Source organism: Oratosquilla oratoria, chromosome 32, assembly GCF_046742065.1.
Source record: "Oratosquilla oratoria isolate Oo_2021 chromosome 32, ASM4674206v1, whole genome shotgun sequence".
NCBI lineage: Eukaryota > Metazoa > Arthropoda > Malacostraca > Stomatopoda > Squillidae > Oratosquilla > Oratosquilla oratoria.
In genome coordinates, this window is record NC_134808.1 from 11183619 (window position 1) to 11205586 (window position 21968).

At 38.4% G+C, this 21968-nt stretch overlaps 1 protein-coding gene across 8 annotated transcripts in view; it reads left to right on the plus strand.

The window, feature by feature from the left end:
- The window catches only part of Septin1 (Septin 1), a 231472-nt gene that overhangs the window by 71056 nt on the left and 138448 nt on the right, over positions 1–21968 (plus strand). For 5 of the 8 annotated variants that reach the window (XM_076213809.1, XM_076213808.1, XM_076213807.1 and 2 more), the window contains one exon: positions 6283–6369. The exons of the other annotated variants lie outside the window; for them this stretch is intronic. In XM_076213809.1, coding sequence (XP_076069924.1) covers positions 6283–6369 — 87 coding nt within the window. The remainder of the gene's footprint in view (positions 1–6282; positions 6370–21968) is intronic. 8 annotated transcript variants of the gene reach the window in all.

A 21968-nucleotide genomic window follows, 5' to 3' on the forward strand; every position in this document is an offset into this window, starting at 1 on the left:
TATATCTAAGAACATTCAACATAATGAATGATATTTAAACTAAATATGATGCTATATCTTGGTTTTCAGCCCCCAGAAAATTAATATACTTTAATAGTTTTAGTATCATGAAACGCTAATTATAAGCTTGTAGCTAAGAAAATATTTCTAATACTTTATTAGCTCTGTGTGTGTATGTACATATACACTTAACCCTTGATTTAACGGACAAATGCGTGCAGACCCTTGTCCGTTATTTGAAAATCAGGTCCGCCCGTTACTAATACTGGATACTAGACATAAGTCCATTATGTAGAAAATTGTCCATAAGGTTTCGGCGTGCACATAGGTATTAGATATGTAATAAAAAGCTACTAATAAAAAGCTACGGTACATATGTATAATGATGTACATTACATATAAAGAAGAAATTGAACCACACCATTAGGTTTTGGCGTGGACATACGTTCCTACCGGACACCTATCGGACATATTTCCGTTACATAGAAATTTGTTCGTTAGGTTTCGGTGTGCACATACATATTAGATATGTAATAAAAAGCTACAGTATATATGTATAATGATGTACATTACATATAAAGAAGAAATTGAACCACGCTGTTAGGTTTAGGTATTCACATACATTCTTACCAAACACCTGTCGGACATAAGTTCGTTACATAGAAAATTGTTCATTAGGTTTTGGTGTGCACATATGAATTAGATATGTAATAAAACACTACAGTATATATGTATAATGATGTACATTACATTTACAGAAGAAATTGAACCACACCGTTAGGTTTAGGCGTGCACATACGTTACTATCGGACATAAGTTCAATACGTAGAAAATTGTCTGTTAGGTTTTAGCGTGCACATACGTATTAGATATGTAATAAAAATCTACAGTATATATGTATAATGATGTACATTACTTATAAAGAAGAAATTGAACCACACCGTAAGGTTTCGGCATGCACATACGTTACTACCAGACACCTATTGGACAAAATTTCATTTTATGGACTTTGTCTAGTACTATTTGACCATTACTACCGGACATCTATCGGACAAATTTTCATTTTACGGACTTTGTCCGGTATTTGACTGTTACTACAGGACACCTATCGGACAAATTTTCATTTTACAGACTTTGTCCGGAATTTCAATGTTACTACCGGACACACTTTTTTTGTCCGCAAATTCGAGGTCCGCTAAATCGAGGGTTGAGTGCATAAATATATCTTTAAATAACGTTCTTCAACAATGGGATATTCAGTATACAGTGCTCGACAAGGATGTACAAACGGTTAGCGAGAATGAGTGATGAGGAGTGTTGAGGACTGTTTTTGCTGAAATGCACACTTTTATGTAAAAAATTAGCATATGGTTGCATTATTTGACATATTTTCTTTAAAATGTGTGATTTCCATGTAATTTGATCGAAGAGAAGTTACGTTTTTATCCTCTACAAAATTACCAACCACATACCGTCCGACTCACTAATTGCCGAACTCAACCAAACAATGACGGTTTTTGCTCAAATGCACAATTTTATATAAAATATTAGCATATGGTTGCATCATTTGACGTATTTTCTTTAAAATGTGTGATTTCCATGTAATTTGATCAAAGAGAAGTTACAGTTTTATCCTCTGCAAAATTACTGACCACAGCTACAATTCGTCCAGCCCGCCATCTATGATCACTGGTGGTATGAATCAAACTACACTCTATTAAGTTTCTTACTATTGTGTTATTAGTGTAATAGATTGCATATAGTTAAATTGTTTTGACCTTTCTTTAAAATGTGGGATTTTCATGTAATTTGACCAACTGTGCATTTCAGCAAAAACCGCCGGACGGTATTCATAGCTGTGGTCGGCAATTTTGCAGAGGATAAAAACGTAACTTCTCTTTGATCAAATTACATGGAAATCACACATTTGAAAGAAAATAGGTCAAATAATGCAACTGTATGCTAATTTTTTATATACAATCGTGCATTTCAGCAAAAACCGTTCTTGTTTGAGTTTGGTCAGCTATCAATGAGTTGGATGATATTCATAGCTGTGGTTGGTAAGTTTGCAGAGAATAAAAATGTAACTTCTTTTTTATCAAATTACATGAAAATCACACATTTTAAAGAAAATAGGTCTAATAATGCAATCATATGCTATTATTTTATATAAAATCATGCATTTCAGCAAAAACCGTCCTTGTTCGAGTTTGGTCAGCTATGAGTGAGTCAGACGGTATTCATAGCTGTTGTCGGTAATTTTGCAGAGGATATAAACGTAACTTCTCTTTAATCAAATTGCATGGAAATCACACATTTTAAAGATAATAGGTGAAATAATGCAACCATATGCTAATTTTTAATATAAAGTCATGCATTTCAGCAAAAACTGTTCTTGTTCGAGTTTGGTCGACTATGAGCGAGTCTGTCTGCAATTTTGCAGAGGATAAAAACGTAACTTCTCTTTGATCAAATTGCATGAAAATCACACATTTTAAAGGAAATAGGTCAAATAATTCAACCATATACTAATTTTCTATATAAAATTGTGCATTTCAGCAAAAACCAGACAGTATTCATAGCTGTTGTCGGTAATTTTGCAGAGGATAAAACCATAACTTCTCGTTGATCAAATTACATGGAAATCACACATTGTAAAGAGAATAGGTCAAATAATACAACCATATGCTAATTTTTTATATAAAATTGTGCATTTCAGCAAAAACTCATTGTTTTGGTTGAGGTCAGCAATTAGTGAGTCGGACGGTATGTGGTTGCTAATTTTGTAGAGGATAAAAACGTAACTTCTCTTTGATCAAATTACATGGAAATCACACATTTTAAAGAAAATAGGTCAAATAATGCAACCATATGCTAATTTTTTATATAAAAGTGTGCATTTCAGCAAAAACAGTCCTCAACACTCCTCATCACTCATTCTCGCTAACCGTTCGTACATCCTTGTCGAGCACTGTATATATATATAATATTAGTAGTGTATATGGGCAGGAGATTTTCTCTTATACATATTTCATGGAAAGAGATGGCTAATTGTGCATTCATTATTTTTTAAATATATTTTTCATATGTCTTACTATGGATTTATGTTCCTTTGAAAGGAGATTTATGACTTCACTGTAGGTGGTCATGTTTGCTGTATTGCGATTTCGGGTTTGAGACCCTTCTTCAGTAGCTCTAAGGAATATCTTATCTGATCAGGATAAAAATTATTCCAGTGTTATGTTGAATTATTTTACTATATATACTTAAATTTCTGTACTTATTTTTCAATGGGGGAGGTCACCGGTCGCCTGGAAGAGGTTACCTGGTAACTCAGGCAGTGATGAAATGTCACGTACTAGGGAAGCCTCCAGCTTCATGTTGTGAAGAAATGTCCTTTGCTTGGTATTGTGGGGTTTTGTCTTGGATTTGATTAGTGGGCTTATGTCTCATGCTTGGATTTGTGGCAATTTGTCTCATGCTTGGGATGGCCCCAAGGTCATCTGCTTAGGAATTTGGTAGCAGTAAAGTGAACATATGCTACTTAACAATTGTACATGACTTGTAGCAGTGAACGTATGCTCTTTAACAATTGTATTTCCAGTCTGTCTCCTTTTATAAATGCAAATATACGAGGTGTGTTTTATAAGTAAGTACCGTTTTGAAATTCTGTTGTTGTGGCGCTGCAGTCGGCACTTGGCATATGCGCATTTTGTACCACTATCTCTTGGGTAGCCACAGCCACCATTACGGAATCATCTGACCGTGTTTAACTTTGTGAGTATTTTAAATGCCTCTCCTCCAATTGAGAATGCTGCCGACTGTGAAATGTGCACTGTGATTCATTTTCTTACTACTAGAGGTGTGAAAGCAGCTGAAATTCATCATCAGATCAGTGAAGTGTATGGAGAAGTCATGAGTGATGGTGTTAGCTCCACTGCCACTAACACTTTAGTCACTTATGTTATTCATCTGTAGGCCCCTTGCCACTTCCTTGTCTTAAATATGTTTTTCCAAATCTTCTATAACCAGTTCATAATGTTTCTTGATGGGGTGAATTAAAACGGAGATATAATTTTCTTTTTTTCTTCCAATTATTTACACTTGGTTATTCAAGCTACACCAATGGACTCCCGATTGGGATCCTTGTACACCCACCAAGCCAAGTCTGCTCCGACGTCACTTTAATTCATCCAATAACTTTGAACATTACAAATAAGTGCCACCCTTTAAGGGCATGACTTTACCTCCTTGCACCAACAATTTCTCTCCTCCACCCTTTTCTCCAATCAGAAAGACTGTTATACTGCCTCAAGCAATTCTGTTGCAAGCAGAATGTGGCTTAAATGTTTACATTTCATCATATCAGCACTCTATCAATACTCTAGCCTATGTTTACAAAACACCAGATGGCAAGCGAGGCAAGCGAGAATATGCAATTCTGCAACTTCCTCTTGGCCATTGTTTCAAAACATCCAGGTAATAAAATGAATACTTGTTCCACCTACCCCTCTATCTACCTGAATTTCTACCTCAAACTACCGGCCTCTTACAGATGGGTTGGTGTGGAAATGGGTGAGAGCTTTTAAAGTTGGCTGTACAAATGTGCATGATGAGGAATGAAGTGGACGACTTTCACTCATTACTGATGGTTTGGTGCAGAAAGTTGATGAAAAAGTGAAAGAAAACAGACACTTTACAATTTCGTCATTATCTGATCAGTTTCCTGAAGTGTCAAGAACGTGGTTAATGAAATTGTGACAGAACACTTAACCACTTCCATACGGTGATGCCTACGTAGGCATCATGAGGAGTAATTGGATACGCGATGATGCTGACGTCGGCGTTTTGATTATATTTATTGTAGTCATACCTACGTAACCTCCATTCTCTCTAAACTGGCTTCATCATATTTTCTATGGTTATCAAAATTCATGGGTGAAAGAGGATGAACGATTGAGCACTGACTTTATTTTTTATAATGCAATTATTATGATGCAACATCGCATGTCTGGCAGCTAATGCTGCCAGACGTGCGATGTGCCCCGGAGTGAAGAGGTTAAACTATCGAAGGTTATGCTCATGCTGGGTACCAAAAATGCTGACAGAGGTTCACAAAAACAAACATTTAGCCAGTTCTTTGACTTTCCTAGAACGGTATAGCCAGGAAAGTGACAAGTTTTTAAGCCAAATTGTCACATACCCGATGACAATGAAGATGTCAAAACGGCTGTGTTGCATTGGTTCTCTAATCAGGCGGCAGATTTCTACAAGGATGGTATTCATAAGCTTGTTGTATGATATGATTAATGCCTTAATATTGGTGGAAATTATGTTGAAAGTAGATTACAGTACAGCCTTTTATATAGAAGTAGAATTGTTATGAAAAGCCTACTCGTTTTATTTCTATTTCAAAATGATACTTAAAGAAAATGCCTTGTACAATGATTCAGAAATCCAAATACACTCATACCTCGATTTAACAGACCTCGATTTAACAGACCTCACTTTAACAGATTTTGGATGCAACGAACAAAATCTGTAGCTTCCGGATCGTCCGGAGTGACTGGACGCGGTCCGATGTTTCCGCAGTTGACTACCAGATGACCTATGGTCGCTTTGTTTACAACTGTGCTGGAACACGTGGAGCTGTTTGGTCCGTGTTTTTCGACCTTTTTGGCCCTGTTTTGTGTTGTGAAATAATTCAACAGTTTTTTTAACCATGGCACCTGTACATCCTGTAGAAAAGAGGAAAAGAGTCAATTTAACAGTATCACAGAAGCTTGAGTTGATTAAAAAGTTGGAAAGTGGAGTGTCGGTGAAGCAGGTGTGTGATGAATATGGAGTAAAGAAACAAACTGTGTCTGATATTCGTAAACAAAAGGAACAACTTACCCAATATTCGCCGAAGTATTCGGTTGATGAAAATTTTGGACTTGGTACTTTTAGGGTGAAAATTTTGGGCCATATCCCAGGTATTTACACTAACAGATTGGATAGTGTGCTTAAGTAAAAGTACCGTACTGTATTCATTCCTCATTTTTTGTAACGTAATCGTTGAAATACAGTAGTATCGGAAACTTCAGACAATCGGGTATATCGGACCGGTGTTCCCCCCTTTTAGTCCGATAAATCGAGGCATGAGTGTAGTTGATTGTGTCAAGCATTTCATAAAAAAGGAAATCTTTTTCTTATTCTAATTTTATTTTGTACCAATTTATGTTTTGTATTTAAAAACAATTTACAGATTTGTGTAATAGTTATTCAATATGATTTAAACAGGTGAAAGTGGTTTAGGCAAGTCAACACTTATCAACACACTGTTCTTGACGGATCTCTACCCTGATCGTGTGCAACCTTCAGCTCAAGGTAAGTTTTATGCTGCCACAACTTAAGACTTATATTCCTATGGACCATAGTTATACAGCATTCTTTTTACAATTAAAAGATAAATTCCAATCTAAAAAGAATACTGATCATATCCTATTCTATCCTTCCATTCTGCTACTCAGCTTACAGTACAAACGCTCCTCAACTTACGTTTTAGTTACGTTCCAAACGGCCGAACACTACGTGAAAATGAACGTAAGTTGTTACTGTACGTTCCAGTAATGTATGACCGTTCATACTGGACTATACATCCATAAATTCTATTACCATATCTTATAAAACACCCCTAAATCATTGATTATAAACATAACATTGTAAAATAATAACATTAATTTCAAATCAATTAAATTCAAGCAACATAAAGTGAGATGGTGGAGGAGAAGGAGGAGGAGGCAAGGCACGTTCAGTCTGTCATTTGTGCCATGTAAACATGGACGCAGCGTCATGTGTAAGTATAGTTTGAACATCTTGTACTACGGAGAGCGTGCTAAACTAAAAAATTCACTTTTTTTCAGTCAGTTCAAATGTAAAATAGAAAAAATGTAAAACGAATGAACGTAAGTAGAGGAGCATCTGTATATCTCTCTTATACCATCTTAGTGGTTCTACCTCTTTGGTGTAATATCACAAGGATAGAAGCACATAATATTTCTGGCAAAGTAATAAAAGCCTTTTTTACACGTGTGCAAAGATGCTGTAGATTTTCAAACTTCCTGTTCTATCTCCCAGTATACCATGTTAATATTATATTTTAACTAGATATGATCTTTTTTATGTTGGTATTAGGGTATGGAAAAAAGATGGATAAAGATTTTTTTCTCTTCTTTACACATCCCATTTCATACTGAATAGTAAATATCCTATTAATCTGACTGCTGTTTTTTTTAATATGGTACATGTTTTGATTAACTCTTGTACTGAGTGACATGTATCCTTGTATTCTGGCAGCCACCGGGCTATATTATTTTCAGTTGAGTTCAGATCAATGCATTGTTATAAGTTATGACACTAGACATAAAAGGAAACCTACTTTGCACCAGCAGAGAGACAGAAAGAGTTATCCAGATCATAAAAAGAAATTGCATAAAAGAGACCAAATAAGATTTCAAACTACTCTGAGTGATTAGTGTTTAAGTTTATTTAAGGCACTTTTCCACACATAGAAGCTTGCTTCTGTTTGCCATTATCATTTGCCATAAGAAACCCAATCATACCCATTTAGTTGTCCCATAGATTATTCAATATAGATATTTTGTAGAGCAAGTGAATGCAGTGCAGTTTATTTACCTAATGTATACAGGAAAGGATTTCTCCCTGTCTTCACTGGTCTCTATAAGGAGATGGAGGGGGGGGGGTCGCTGATTAAATGAAGTGGCCTTGCTGTGGATGTACTGTGTCTTGCTGCATTGCTTCTGTCCCAGGATGATGGGTGGGATGCAAGGATGATCTGTCATGCAAGAGGAGCCAAAATGAGAGGGAGGGGTAGTGAATGGGGATGAAATGGGTGGGAGTGGAATTATGCCTTTTGACTTTGGCTACCTCCCTTGTACATACATACATACATACATATACCAAAGGCTTTTTTCCCTTATAAGGGAGGTAGCCAAAAAACAAAGGCATAAAAACCACTTCCACCCATTCCATTCCTATCATACTCCACTCCCCTCCACCCTCTTCCCTCCCTCTTATCTTGGCACCTCCTGGATGACAGGTCATCCCGGCATCTTGTCCACTACCCTGGGTCAGAAGCAGTGTCACAAGACACAGCACATTCACAGCAAGGCCACTTCATTAAATCAGCAACCCCCACCCCCCACCCCCTCTGTCCCCTCATGCAGAAAAGGAGAAGACGGGGAGAAATCCCTTCGGGCTGCATCAAATTTTTCTCGCACATACTTCCTCACCCTCCCATCCCCCACCCATTCCACCTCCCTTGTAAGGGGGAAAAGTTCTTAAGTATATATATGTATGTATGTATACAGGAAAGGGACAATGATCACTGGATCCTGTCTCCTATTCTCTAATTTTTATCATACCAAGCCTCAAATTTGTGTACAGTTCCAACTTACTCTATCCTTGATTTCCAATGATCATATTTAGATATGAATTCATGCATCATTTGAGCTTGGGCCATACACCTAGGTCTCTTATCATCTTCCATGTGATGATGCTTATGTAGGTGTCATGAGGTGCAAGTGTTTAATGGTGGTTTAGATGAAAGTCACTGCAAATTACAAAAATATGTGTAAATTACTATATTTTACACACAAACCTGCTCAATAGCTCACAACTGACAAGAGACTGGTTCATACAGCATCCTGTATCCAGAATGAGTGGGAAACATCAATCCATTAGGCAGGGAATATGAACATACAGAACCCGCCAGGTGGCTTTATATATACATACATTAGCAAGTAAATATAAGTAATTGATTATATAACACTACAGGTTCCCATTACATAGCTTGGCCATCACCTCTTGGTGTCCTCACCAAGGAAAATGGTTGGTGAAATGGCAAATGAACTTCAATATCTCTAAGTGTAGCTTGTTAAACGTAGGGCTACACAACCCCGAAAATAGATACAACTTAGATAACACGTTTTTAGACAAATCTGAGTGCGAGAGGGACTTGGGAGCAGGGTTGCCAGATTGGCGTTTTTAATGCCAAATTTTGCATTTTTGGTATTTTTTACTGTGTTTGGCAGGAAAATTTGTTGGGTGGCATTTTTTGGAATTTGGCATTTTTTTCTGGCGTTTTTAAATACCCGGTCGTGATAAGAAATCATTCTTTTACTTGCATCAAGTTGCAAGTGTATTTCTTTCATCAGTGAAACCATAATGCAGTTAGAAAGGCGCCTTCCTCCCACTCAAAATACATTCAAAAAGTTGTCAGCATTGAGCCCAGTAAAGATTCTTAATCAGTTAGAGAGGGCAGTTTCAAGATCTCCCCTTCCCACATTTCATTGAAAGTAACTTTGGTAAAATTGAAGAACAGTACAGGAAATTTTTGTATGTAAACTGTGTTCAATGGCAAAATACCAGAAGACAGTACAGCTTTTTGGGTTGGTGTAGGTTCCAAAAAGGTAATAGGCTCCCACCCTTTCATAGAAATCTCTGAATATGCACTTTCATGCCTAGTACCCATATCAGTAATGCTGTGGTTGAAAGGGTGTTCTCACATGTGACTTATGTGAAGAACAAGTTAAGAAACAGGATGGGAGTGAAAATGTTAGATGCAGTTATCCGCATCCGCACTCATCTACATTTCAGAGGGAAATGTTGCAAAGATTTTGTGCCTAGCCAAAGGATGTTTCAGCTCTTCTCCAGTGAAAATATGTATGAACGGAGTGGTTCATCAAACATTTCTGAATCTGATGATGCTTTTGATTATATTTAGACTCAATAGAAAAGTCACAAATGTATTTTTTATTTATGTATGTCAGAGTCTCTAGGAGGCTGTTTTATAAACTGGTTTAATTTATTGTAGAGGATACCAAAAATTTTACTTAGGAACTTAAACGTTATGTATTTTATTTTAGTTGTTAATATTTTTTCTTTCTCACATAATATGGAGTATAATATATTTTATTTTGGAAGTCCATATCTTTCTTTCCTTTTCAAACACAGTCTTGTAAGTAGATTTATTTCAGAGGATGGTGGTTCATTATAGTACCACTAGAATTAAATGATGATCTACATGAATGATATAAATTGATCTTGGTTATATCATATGGCTAGTCAACAGTAAAAAATATTTTTCATATTGTAATTGTAGTTATACACATTATTTTAACTACACATGTAAAACCAAAATGCAAAAAAAAAAATCTTAGAAAATGTAATGGTTGGCTTTTTTTTTTTTTTTTTTTTTTTTGGCACATTTAAAAAAAAATTGCAGTTTTTGGCAGTATTTTGTCAGAAGTTGGCATTTTTCCTGGTAGAAAACCTGGCAACCCTGCTTGGGAGTTCTGGTGAGTCCGGACCTTAAAACCAGGAAGCAGTGCATTAGTGCCAGAAATAAAGCTAACAGACCATTAGGCTGTATTGCTAGGATGGTAACGAATAGAAGTGCAGCGGTAATTATTAAACTCTATCTAGCGATAGTTAGACCCACCCTTGACTATGCGGTACAGTTTTGGTCTCCGTCCTACAGAATGGACATAAATTCACTAGAATCAGCACAGAGAAGAATGACCAAAATGATACAAGGACTCGGAAGTTTGCCTTACGAAGAGAGGCTTAGGCACCTAAACTTACACTCTCTGGAAAGACGCAGAGTGCGCGGTGATCTAATAGAAGTGTTCAAGTGGATCAAAGGCTATAACAAGGGTGATGCAAACAAGGTCATCATAATAAAACAACAGGGCAGGACTCGCAGTAATGGGTATAAACTGGACAAATTTAGATTTAAGAAGGAAATAGGCAGGAATTGGTTTACTATTAGGGTGGTCGATGAATGGAATAAACTTAGTAACCATGTAGTAAGCGCTGAAACTATCAGTTGTTTTAAAAAACGATTAGACAACTTTATGGATGGGGATGACAGGTGGTGATGGATACAGAGCTGCCTAGTAGTAGGCCTTATGGTCTTTTGCAGTCTCCTTTATTCTTATGTTCTTATGAAACTATACTAGTGGCAGGGAGCAAAGAAACACAAGTAACACAATGGGATATGAGTGCAACTACACTGTTCAGGATAAATTTGACACTTTTGGAAAGGAAAGAAAAACATCATATCTTGGCAAAAAATTGATGTATTTTCAAAATTCAAAATGCACTTCTTAGAGAATCTTTTGCCAGATACAGCTCACTCAAAGAAGCCACCCTGAGCCTCCACCACAGCCTCCAGGTAGGACCTGAACCTGCAGCATGCAGCCTTTGCAGTGTCCTTCGAGAGATGCCTGAACACCAGTTTGATCCTGGCAATCAGCTCATCCTTGATGTTGCAGGCAGTACAATTGGTGTCTTTTCAACTGCGCTCCATGCATAATAGTCCATGGGGTTGCAATCAGGCGAGTTGGGGGGCCAGATGTTGGGACTGGTAAAGTCATAGAAGTTCTCAGGTATGACATGAAGCTGAGTCCTGCTGCCACATGTATGGTCTTCCCACAACTACCCTCTCCACCCAGTGCTTGACAACAGTGGACAGGAACTAAATATAGCCATCTGAAGTGAGTCTGAGTCCCTCTTCAAAGATGTGGGGTGGCATGATGTGGCCTTCACTGGAAACACACCCATAGACCACCACAGTTTGAGGGAACTTGGTCTTCATGAAGTGCAGGACATTATGTGGACTGTATGCTAGTCACCTGTTGTTCTCAGCATTGTGCAACAGATTCTGGCAGAAGTTCTTGTCTGAGAAGAACCAGAGCATCCCCGGCTCGACTGGATGTTTGACCTTGTTGAGGAGTTTCTTGGCTTTCGAAAGGTGGTTCTCTTGGGCTTTGGTGGTGAGTAGTTGGCCCTTGTGCCTCATGTATGAGGAGTAATGAAGATCCTCGTTCAGTGCTTTCTTCGTTTCTTCGGAGTTGCCACTCTGACCATCTCTCTTCCCAAGGTCCACATTGTCTTGCCAGAATCTTGCAGCATGTTTTTTTAGCATGAGAAATTTCGCTGTGCGGACAGAGTCAGAATGCCTACTATGATCCTTCCTGCTAGTTACTGCTTCCACATCTCCATCACAATTCTCCAGCTCACATCTCATGACCTTCGTAGTATTCAAGGAGCACTGAGCTACAGCTAAGATTTCCGAATTTTTTAATCCAGTGCGAATCATCATGATGCAGGTCACTCTCTTCAATATTCCAGTGCTTTCCAGTCATCCATGCTCTCTAGCTCCCACACCCACCAATAGTACACCGAATCAGCTATCCATTGAAAAATTATCTTTTATCCCGAACAACCCATACATACTGCCTCCAGTAAAAAAAATTGTGACAAACATTGCAGGACATCCAGGACATGGTACAAAATACACAATACAACCATTCCTTGTTTAATGACAACAATTAGGACCAGCGCGCCGTCGTTAACCGAATGGGTCGTTAACCCCTTCCATACGGTGCCGCACACGTAGGCATCATGAGGAGCAAGTGGATTCGCGACGCTGCCATATCGGCGTCTTGATTATATTTATTGTAGTCGCCCGTGTTTTTACATTCTTCCTAATCTGCTCTTAATCCCATTCTCTGTGGTTTTCAAAATTCATGGGTGAAAGAGAGAACGATCGATATAAGCTGTGACTATATTTTATGATGCGAGTATTATTACGACACGTTGTACGGCTGGCATTGGCTGCTGCCCGCGAGATTTAAGTCCCGTAGTGAAGTGGTTAAGTGAAAGTATATACATATACGTACATGTACTGTATGTACAATGTCCAGCAATACATGTATCTTTATTTTTGTGTATTTTTCCTCTTTTATACAGTACATTAAAGCTTTATTTACTGTTTATTTACGGTGGTTAGGTTCCTAAAATTACCGTATATGACCAAATCCGCGTATGCTGACATTCTATATTGAATACCGGGGTATTTTTTTAGTTTCGACCATGGGCGCAATATAGCAATAGAAAATTAATTATTGATTTTGTAAATTAAAATGTATCAACGTAATATGCAATTTTGTGGGTGGAAATGAAAGTAAAAAATACCATGCTACAAGAAAATATGCTAATGAACGAAGTTGGTAGCATAGGCTCGGGACGCCATCTTGTCATCTGCCAACGTCTCTCACGATGACGACAACAAGGACGAGCCGGATGACATTTAATTTGCAGGTAATGATTTATTAAACACAGGTTAGGTTAGTTTAGGGTAGACGAATTAATTTATCATCCTTTCATTTCTTCGACATCGGCATCTATCATAACAAACTTGGTGTACCATTCGTCCGACATGACTTCGTTACTTTTACGAAATCTGTTTTAGCATTTTTTTTTTCATTTCCGCTCACAAAATTGCATATTACGTTGATACATTATAATTTACAAAATTAATGATTAATTTTCTATTGCTATATTGTGCCCATGGTCGAAACTAAAAATTTACCACTACCGGTATACACTGTACCCCAGGTAGTTTTTGCAGCTTGCAGGATGGTAATGTAGACCTAAGCTTCAGAACACTTTACCTCACAGCTAAAATCCACCGTACAAGTTCATTTATAACATCATACAAATTTGCCTCAGCCAACTTAATTATCGTGCACGACATCGTAACTTTGGGAGATTTACGTTAAACGACGCCATAAAGCCCATCGTTACTCCGAGTTGTCATTAACCGAGTAGGTCATTAAACGAGGAGTACCTGTAATATATACAAGAAGTAATCAACAACACACAGTATAAATGGGAAAAATTACAGAAGAATCACATTTGGCAGATAATTAGAATTTAATGAAACATAGATGACATCCCCCTCAGTTATGCCAAACATAACTGAGGCTGCACATATCTATATAATGGACCTTCATAATATGTATTAGTTACAATAGAAAAAAAAATGCTTATCAACACATATGTACACAATTCCAAGCCACCACTTTCACGTGCTTACTTTCATTTCGTATGTCTCTTAAATGTTTCACCACTGTCTTAGGTCACTTCCCCTTTCTTCACTTTCACCCACTTCTTTTTCTGTATTAATTTATAGATTTTTAGTCATAGGCCCTGTGCCTATAAGTATTCCTCTTTTCAATTTCTATATATTATAGTTCAGGCAAGGGGAAATTAAATGTTTGTAGATTTTCTTTTCTCTCTTGAATACCAGTTACACTGAATGCTTCTCCAGGTACAATTTTGGAATCCCAGGAGAATGCGCATTGTTACGTCCCAGGCAAGTTCTGCAGTGACATCATGATTTCTTTAGTCCAATGATCTTTAAATTTATATTTAAGATCTTCCCCTAAGGATTTCATCTTACAATCATGAACCAATTGAATTCTCTCCTCCACCCTTTCTCCAATCAGAGTCGTTGTTACAAGTCTACCATAGCCGCCATAAGTTTGGACGCGATAATGCTGACGTTATACTTGTGCAGCAAAATGGAAGTCCCTCGCCCTCAATGTCCTGAGTAAGCCAGATATTTTTTGTATGCCTGGCAGTGAGACCAAAAATGGCTGCCACCAGGGCATGCAGTGTTTCCAGGCTCAGTGCTGTTTGAGATTCGACAGGGGAAGGATAATGTTTCTGGAGCTCCATGCTTTACCTTCTATTTTATGTAAATTCTCAGTGGTTTGGCGTCTGTGTTGCCAACTATGGGTAGTGAATGTGAAATCAAACATGACAAGATTGCTGCTATTTAAGGGTCCGTCAGGGGCAATTATTCGAAAAAATCTGGTACATGAACGAATTTTAAGAAAACATTTAAAAAGAATCTCTTTGATGTTGGCAACACTCCTACAAAGTTATAGAGCTGTATTTCGTTTCTATATTTTTATACAGAATAAAATAGATAAATTATTGGCAACCTCTGGCAACCCCATTGCGTATCAAATATTCTGTATATTGGAATAGCATTAATTTTTTCTATAGCTATTTTGTTTTTTGCTACGGAATTGTGTTTATGGAGGTATTTAGCAACTCCTCCCACAAGCGTAGATCCAGAAATAGCACACATCAGGGCATCAGTACCCATCCAAACGTCAAAGTAAGGTCACGTTCTTTTGAAGCTCTCACCGTGCTTCATATTTTTGATTCCTCACTGTAATTTCTTGCGGTAATCATGGCAAGATTGACGAAAAGCCAGCGAGCAAGGAGGAAGAATGCAGTAAAGGCCCTTGCGTGCCAGATGAAGAAACGAGAAGGAAAAAAACAAACAAACGAAGAGGACAGCATCCAACAATGTTGGTTATAAAGAAGGATTTGTTGTTCCTCTTCTTGAAGAACCCTACACCCATATTCATAAGTCTGCCCTCGAAAGAAGAGACAAGAAACGAGAGGAGAAAAAAAGTGAAAAGTAAAAGTGGTAAAGTGACCAAAAGCGGGGACTATGGGGCTGGGGCCTTTTAAGAATGTCGCGCAAAATTTAAATGCCTTCTCATGTAAATTTAATGTTTTTGTTCTTTTTGTGGTTATTTCTTCGGTTGTTCTTGATGGATTTTTGTCATTTTTGTTTCATTTGAAAGATAAAATTATGCTCTTTATTTCCTATATTAAGAAATAAAAGAAATTTTATTTTATTTTTTTATTCTATTTATGAAACCTGAATTTTGCAGCATCTTTGAAATGTTCAGGAAAGAAAATTCACAAAAAATCAGAGGTATAAGTTTGGTCAAATGTACAATATAACAAATATTCCCCAGAATCTAAGCTTGCAATATATACCAAGCTTAATTATGTGGAAGGATTTCCATATGATTAATTACAGTTTCATTAAACTTCATTATAACTTCATTATATCTTCACTACACTTTATATATACATGTGAGGAATACAATACCCTGGGGAATTATAGACAAATGTAAATGGTAATTATACCTAAGTTCATCAAAGAGATTCAAAAAGTTATAGGACATGCTCCCTTATAAAGCAACCTGACGGTTCCTTAAGGGAGGGCATTCTGTGAAGGAAATCTCTGAAAATACAAGAGTTACAGTGCATTCAGTGCAATGCTGGTTGTTAAGTTTCAAGGATGGTGGGGGGGGGTGTCTCTACCTACCCCATGTCAGCACTGTGGCAGACCCAGGAAACTCACACCACATGCTTTAAATGTTATTAACCCCTTCCATACGGTGCCGCACACGTAGGCGTCATGAAGAGCAAGTGGATTCGCGACGCTGCCATATCGGCGTCTTGATTATATTTATTGTAGTCGCCCCTGTGTTTTTACATTCTTCCTAATCTGCTCTTAATCCCATTCTCTGTGGTTTTCAAAATTCACGGGTGAAAGAGAGAACGATCGATATAAGCTGTTACTATATTTTATGATGCGAGTATTATTACGACACGTCGTACGGCTGGCATTGGCTGCTGCCCACGAGATTTAGTCCCGTAGTGAAGTGGTTAAGCATGAGATAGACAAGTCTCCTCGTAAACTTGCTAAACAAATTCAGCTGAAAAACCCTAGGTTATTAGGTAGTGTGTCTCTTCACACAGTGGAATGCTGCTTGCATGAAGACATTGGCATGCAGCGTTTTAAGAGGAGAAGGAAGCCCCTCCTTACTAAAGTACAGAAGCATAAGCGAGTGAATTTCGCAAAGAAATATGGTGAATGGAGCATTGACCAGTGGAGGAAGGTTATTTGGAGTGATGAAATTACTTTCACTGTGACCAGCAACCAACCTGGTTACATGCACCACTAGCCTGGCAGTGATCCTCTTCAATCACGGTACATCACCCTTACTGTGAAGCACCCTGACTCATTAATGGTATGGTGTTTTACATACTATGGTGTGGGGCACCTTGCAGTGCTGCCTAAAAATGAGAAAATGAATTGGAACAATTACCTAGAGTTGTGTGACTACCTTCCTGGCTCATTTGACAAGTGTGAGGCTGATTTTTTTTATGCAGGATGGTGCCCCCTGCCACACAAGTAAAAGTGTAACAAAGTGGTTGAAAATTTTTGAAGTAAAGTACTTTGAAGACTGGCCAGCAACTCTCCAGACCTCAACCCTATTGAGAATCTTGAGTTTGATGAAAAAAAGTCTGGAGAGGTATGACACCTCATCACTCCTGAAGTTGGAGGCAGCACTGCACATGATCTGGGCAGAGTTCTCAGTGGAAAAGCTTAACTGTCTCAATGATAGTGTCCCTAGAAGACTGAAGGAAGTCTAATGGAAGGGAAATGTAACCCAGTACTAAAGAAGGAGTAAATGTTCAATAATAAATTTTGTTGTACCATTTTTCTGACAGTACAATTTTTTCCTTGTTGCTTTTTGAGAAGGGTATAGCATCAATACTGATGGTGGCTTTTGTTTATGCAATATTGTTTACTTAACCCCTACAGCATCAGTGGCATATATTGTATACCGCATTTGTTTTATGGATTGAGCATTAATGGCATATGTCGTATGCCGCTATTTCAGTAATTTGCCAAAAATAGGTATTACATGGAGGGTCAAATTTGTGGTAATGACCAAGTAGCCCTACCCATTGGCTACCCCTTTTTTCTTTTTTTCCCACTACAAGCAGCGGCTTTGCTGCACCTGGGTACGCCAGGTTGCTTGGACCTGGGGCTCTGCCCCTTTGTTAACCCAGATGTGTAAATAAAAAAAAGTTTATGCAAAACATGGTTTTTATTTAGTCACACATGTAATATTACATTTCTTAGCCGCAAGAGGGTTGCATCCTTCGTTGTCTGTCCCATCAGCATATTTATCCATGCTTATTGATTTACGTTTTGGTGTCTTCTGCCCGCCATCTGTGTCTTCATCACTCATACGTTTGATCTGTGTCAGTATGGTTTTCAACTTCTCACGCAATTCCCTATTCTCTTCCTTCGAATTGTTGCGCAATTCCCTATTCTCTTCCTTCAAATTGTTGTACAATTCCCTATTCTCTTCCTTCAGGTTGGTTAAGATATCTCCTTCCTCTTCAACTTCGCGTTCTTCTTCATGTTCTTATTTGTGTTCTTCTATTTCTTCTATACACACATATACATCTACACACACACATATACACATTACATTGAGATATATGCGTTGGAGCCCCCCAGAGGATCAGAGGGGGCCCCCAGAGGATCAGTGGGGGCCCCCAGAGGATCAGTGGGGGCTCCCAGAGGAGCCGCGGGGGGCTCCAGAGGAGCCGCAAGGGTCACCAGAGGAGCTGCAGGGACCCCCAAGGGAGCCATCCCATGAATTCAAGAGGACCCATAACCTGTTGTTACAAATTATACATTTTGATATAATGTAGTCTATGCTTCTTCGCCGTTTCGTCTCTTGGCATCGTATTGGTAGTTGATATTGTATAGTCAGTCAGCCTTATGAAAGTGTCCCCCAAACACCGTCACTTAGGTCATTTCAGAATAATTTTGAAAGAGAAATGCATCTGTAAGTTCCTGTGATCAGACTTTGCACCGTTTTTAACGAACTTCTTATATCCTGAGAAGTAATGCCGCATGAACGCTTCTCAATCCTCATCGGATATCATATCGTCCGAACACTCTAATTTGTCAAACATAACGTCACTGTATTCGAGTTGTTTATAGTTCTCTAGAGTTTATTTAAAGGCAATCACCTTTGGAATTTGTGTATAGACACTTTCACCTTAAAGGTCTTGGTATCAGTGTACAACACAGGGAACGTTTTACTGTACTCATCCCATAGTCTAGCTTCCAACACCTTATCTTCTTGGAATGTCTTCTTCGCTATACCCTTGGTAGCCATTAGCCATTTCCATAGGTGCTTCTGTCTACACCTCTGTCTATGCATTTTTGCCATTTTGTCTCTTGGTATTGCTTGGACTGCTTTGCGAGAGGGCACTTCATGCCCTGCCCTTCACTCGTGGCCAATCAGTTGTCTCCATTGCCATGACGTCAGTGTTCTCGGCCAATCAGTCGTCTGCGTTGACGTGATGCCACTATCGGCCAGTCAGTCATCTTCGTTGCCGTGACGTCACCACTCTCGGCCAATCAGTTGTCCCCGTTGCCGTGAGATCATGGGGTGTTACTAAAACACCACCGTGGCCGAGGAAATATAGAAACTTTTTTTTTTTTTTTTAGATTGCTCATTTCCAGTACTTTGCAGTTTTTGGTATTGAACTAAATTTTCTATTCTTGTCTCCATGGAAAAATAGGATTGACCTAGTATTATATGGGAAGGGGAGCTATGTTTTTGTATCTCGCAAGATCAAGTCTCACCTTTCTCACCATACACCAGGTAGGGCGATGCCCTGTCAGCGATGATGCCTCACGAAGTCCCTCCACAAGGCCCTATCAGCATACAGCTGCACTCTCTCCACCTCCTCCATAGTTCTTCCTCTTGACTCTATGGCTTGTCTGATACCGTCTCTCCATCTCTTCCTGGGTCTTCCTGTTGGACGCTTTCCTTGTGGCTGCAACTGGTAGTATTTTAATGGGTACTGATGCTCATTCATCCTCATGACGTGGCCAAACCATCTTAATTGGCTTTTCTCTACATATTCTAATATTGGCTCTGTTTCCAGCTCTCTTCTTATTTCTTCATTTCTTATTCTGTCACACCTTGTTACACCTTTTATTATTCGCAGTACTCTCATCTCTGCTGCTTGTATCTTACTTTTCAGCCTTTCTGTCAATGTCCATGTTTCTGACCCATATGTTAGAACTGGTCTTAAAATAGTTTTGTAAATTGTTATCTTAACCTGCCTGGGTATAAGTTTTTCTCGCATCAATGGATATAGCGTTCTTAAGTTATTTGTACGGCACTGTATTCTATTTAATATTTCTGTTTCCATTTGGCACCTTTCATCTGTCTTTACTCCTTGGTATTTAAATTCTTCAACTAATTCCAGTTTTTCGCCTTCCAACCATATTTCTATCTCTTCTTTTTGCCTTGCGACCATCATTACTTCTGTTTTATTTGTGTTTGTTTTCATTTTCACTCTTTTCAATGCACTGTTCCAAGCAATTAATGCATTTTGAAGTTCAATGGGGTTTGCAACCAGTGCAATATCATGTGCGTATGCCAATGTGATAACTCCTTCTCCAGATCTCAAATTTTTCATACATCTGTCCATAAAAAGTACAAAAAGCAATGGGGATATAACCCCACCTTGTCTTACTCCAGAATTTACATCAAACCAGTTATCCTTGCGAGTTTGTGTTCTTACAGCGCTGGTACATTTACTATTTAGACTTTTGATTGCTCTAACAAGTAATCTATCTACACCATATATAGGGTCTTCCAATGTGTCCCAAATCATCTTCCTTGGTAGCCTGTCAAAGGCTTTTTCTAAGTCAACAAACGCTATACACACTGGTTGATCCCATTCCCATCTCTTCTCCATCAGCATTTTCAAGGAGAAAATTGCATGTTGTACCTCTCTCAGGTCTAAATCCATACTGTCCCTCCTCTAATTTTTCTTCTACCGTCACTCTCCACTTCAGTACGGGACTTAAATCTCACGGGCAGCAGCCAATGCCAGCCGTATGACGTGTCGTAATAATATTCGCATCATAAAATATAGTCACCGCTTATATCGATCGTTCTCTCTTTCACCCGCGAATTTTGAAAACCACAGAGAATGGGATTCAGGGCGCATTTGGGAGAATGTAAAAACACAGGGGCGACTACAATAAATATAATCAAGACGCCGATATGGCAGCGTCGCGAATCCACTTGCTCCTCATGACGCCTACGTGTGCGGCACCGTATGGAAGGGGTTAACCTTCTTTCAAGTATTCTTTCATATATCTTCTCCACATGTGATAATAAGGAAATTCCTCTCCAATTTTTCCATTCTGACTTGTCACCTTTCTTTGGTACTTTTTAACAACATCCCGGACTTCATCTGTCCACCATATACAGTAGAAGCCCGATTTAACGAATCTCAATTTAGCGGAAGCTCAAATTAGCGAACTGCAAATAGCAATAACAAAAATGCCCAACTTAGCGGAAATGGTCCACTAAGTTGACCATTTTCCGCTAGCTGGCCAGATGCGCGTGTACGGAAATAGCTCAATTTAGCGGCAACAGTAAGCTAAGTTGAGCATTTTCCATCAACTGGCCACATGCGTGTCTCAGAGTCCAATGTTACCAGATGTTACCTAGATATGGATCAAAAGGTCTCCTGTCGGCATGCTCCGCCTTTGTAATCCTCCTTTGTGGTGGTGGAGTCAAGGAAAATTTTATAATTTAGTACTTTGGAGGTATATATATATATATATATATATATATATATATATATATATATATATATATATATATATATATATATATATATATATATATATATACGTACTATAATATATATACAATGATATATAATTCAGTATATGTATCAAGTATAATTGTAGCAGAAATATATTCAAGTAGAAATAGACAGTATAATAGGAAAACAAAATAATGAAACAGTAAGTTGATGGGAAAATTCAAAATCAGTGTGCGAGAGTAATCACCACGGAAAACACTTCTATAACAACGAACTACGTTTTCTGCAACAACACAACAATAATGCTCACTATCCAAAAACCAACTGCCCAGTCCTATTAATCGCTAGAATTATGTACATCGAACCAAACACGAAGCTATGACTAATATTCCATGAAATTCACAGACAGCTCATATCAGTTACATGACACACACACATACACACACTCCACCGAACGGACGCCGTAGAGGACGTTCTGAAGAAAAAGTGAAATTTTCGTGGATCCCAAAGCAAAGAAAGTACCTATTGTATTTACAGGGTGGGGGGAAATTGCCCGTGGAGTAGTGGGAAAGTGAGGAAAAAGGAGAAGGGGAGGGATTACTGAGGGAAATGGAAGGAAATGAGGAAGGAGAGGACTTGGCCCAGGCAGGCAGACGCCATGTAAACAAAAGAGGTCCCGACCAATTTAGTGATGACGAAATGTCTAACAAAAATGTAAAGATTAGAAACATAGATAAGAACAATTCAATGGAAGGTGAGGATAATAATTTCCAAGGATTTAAATACAA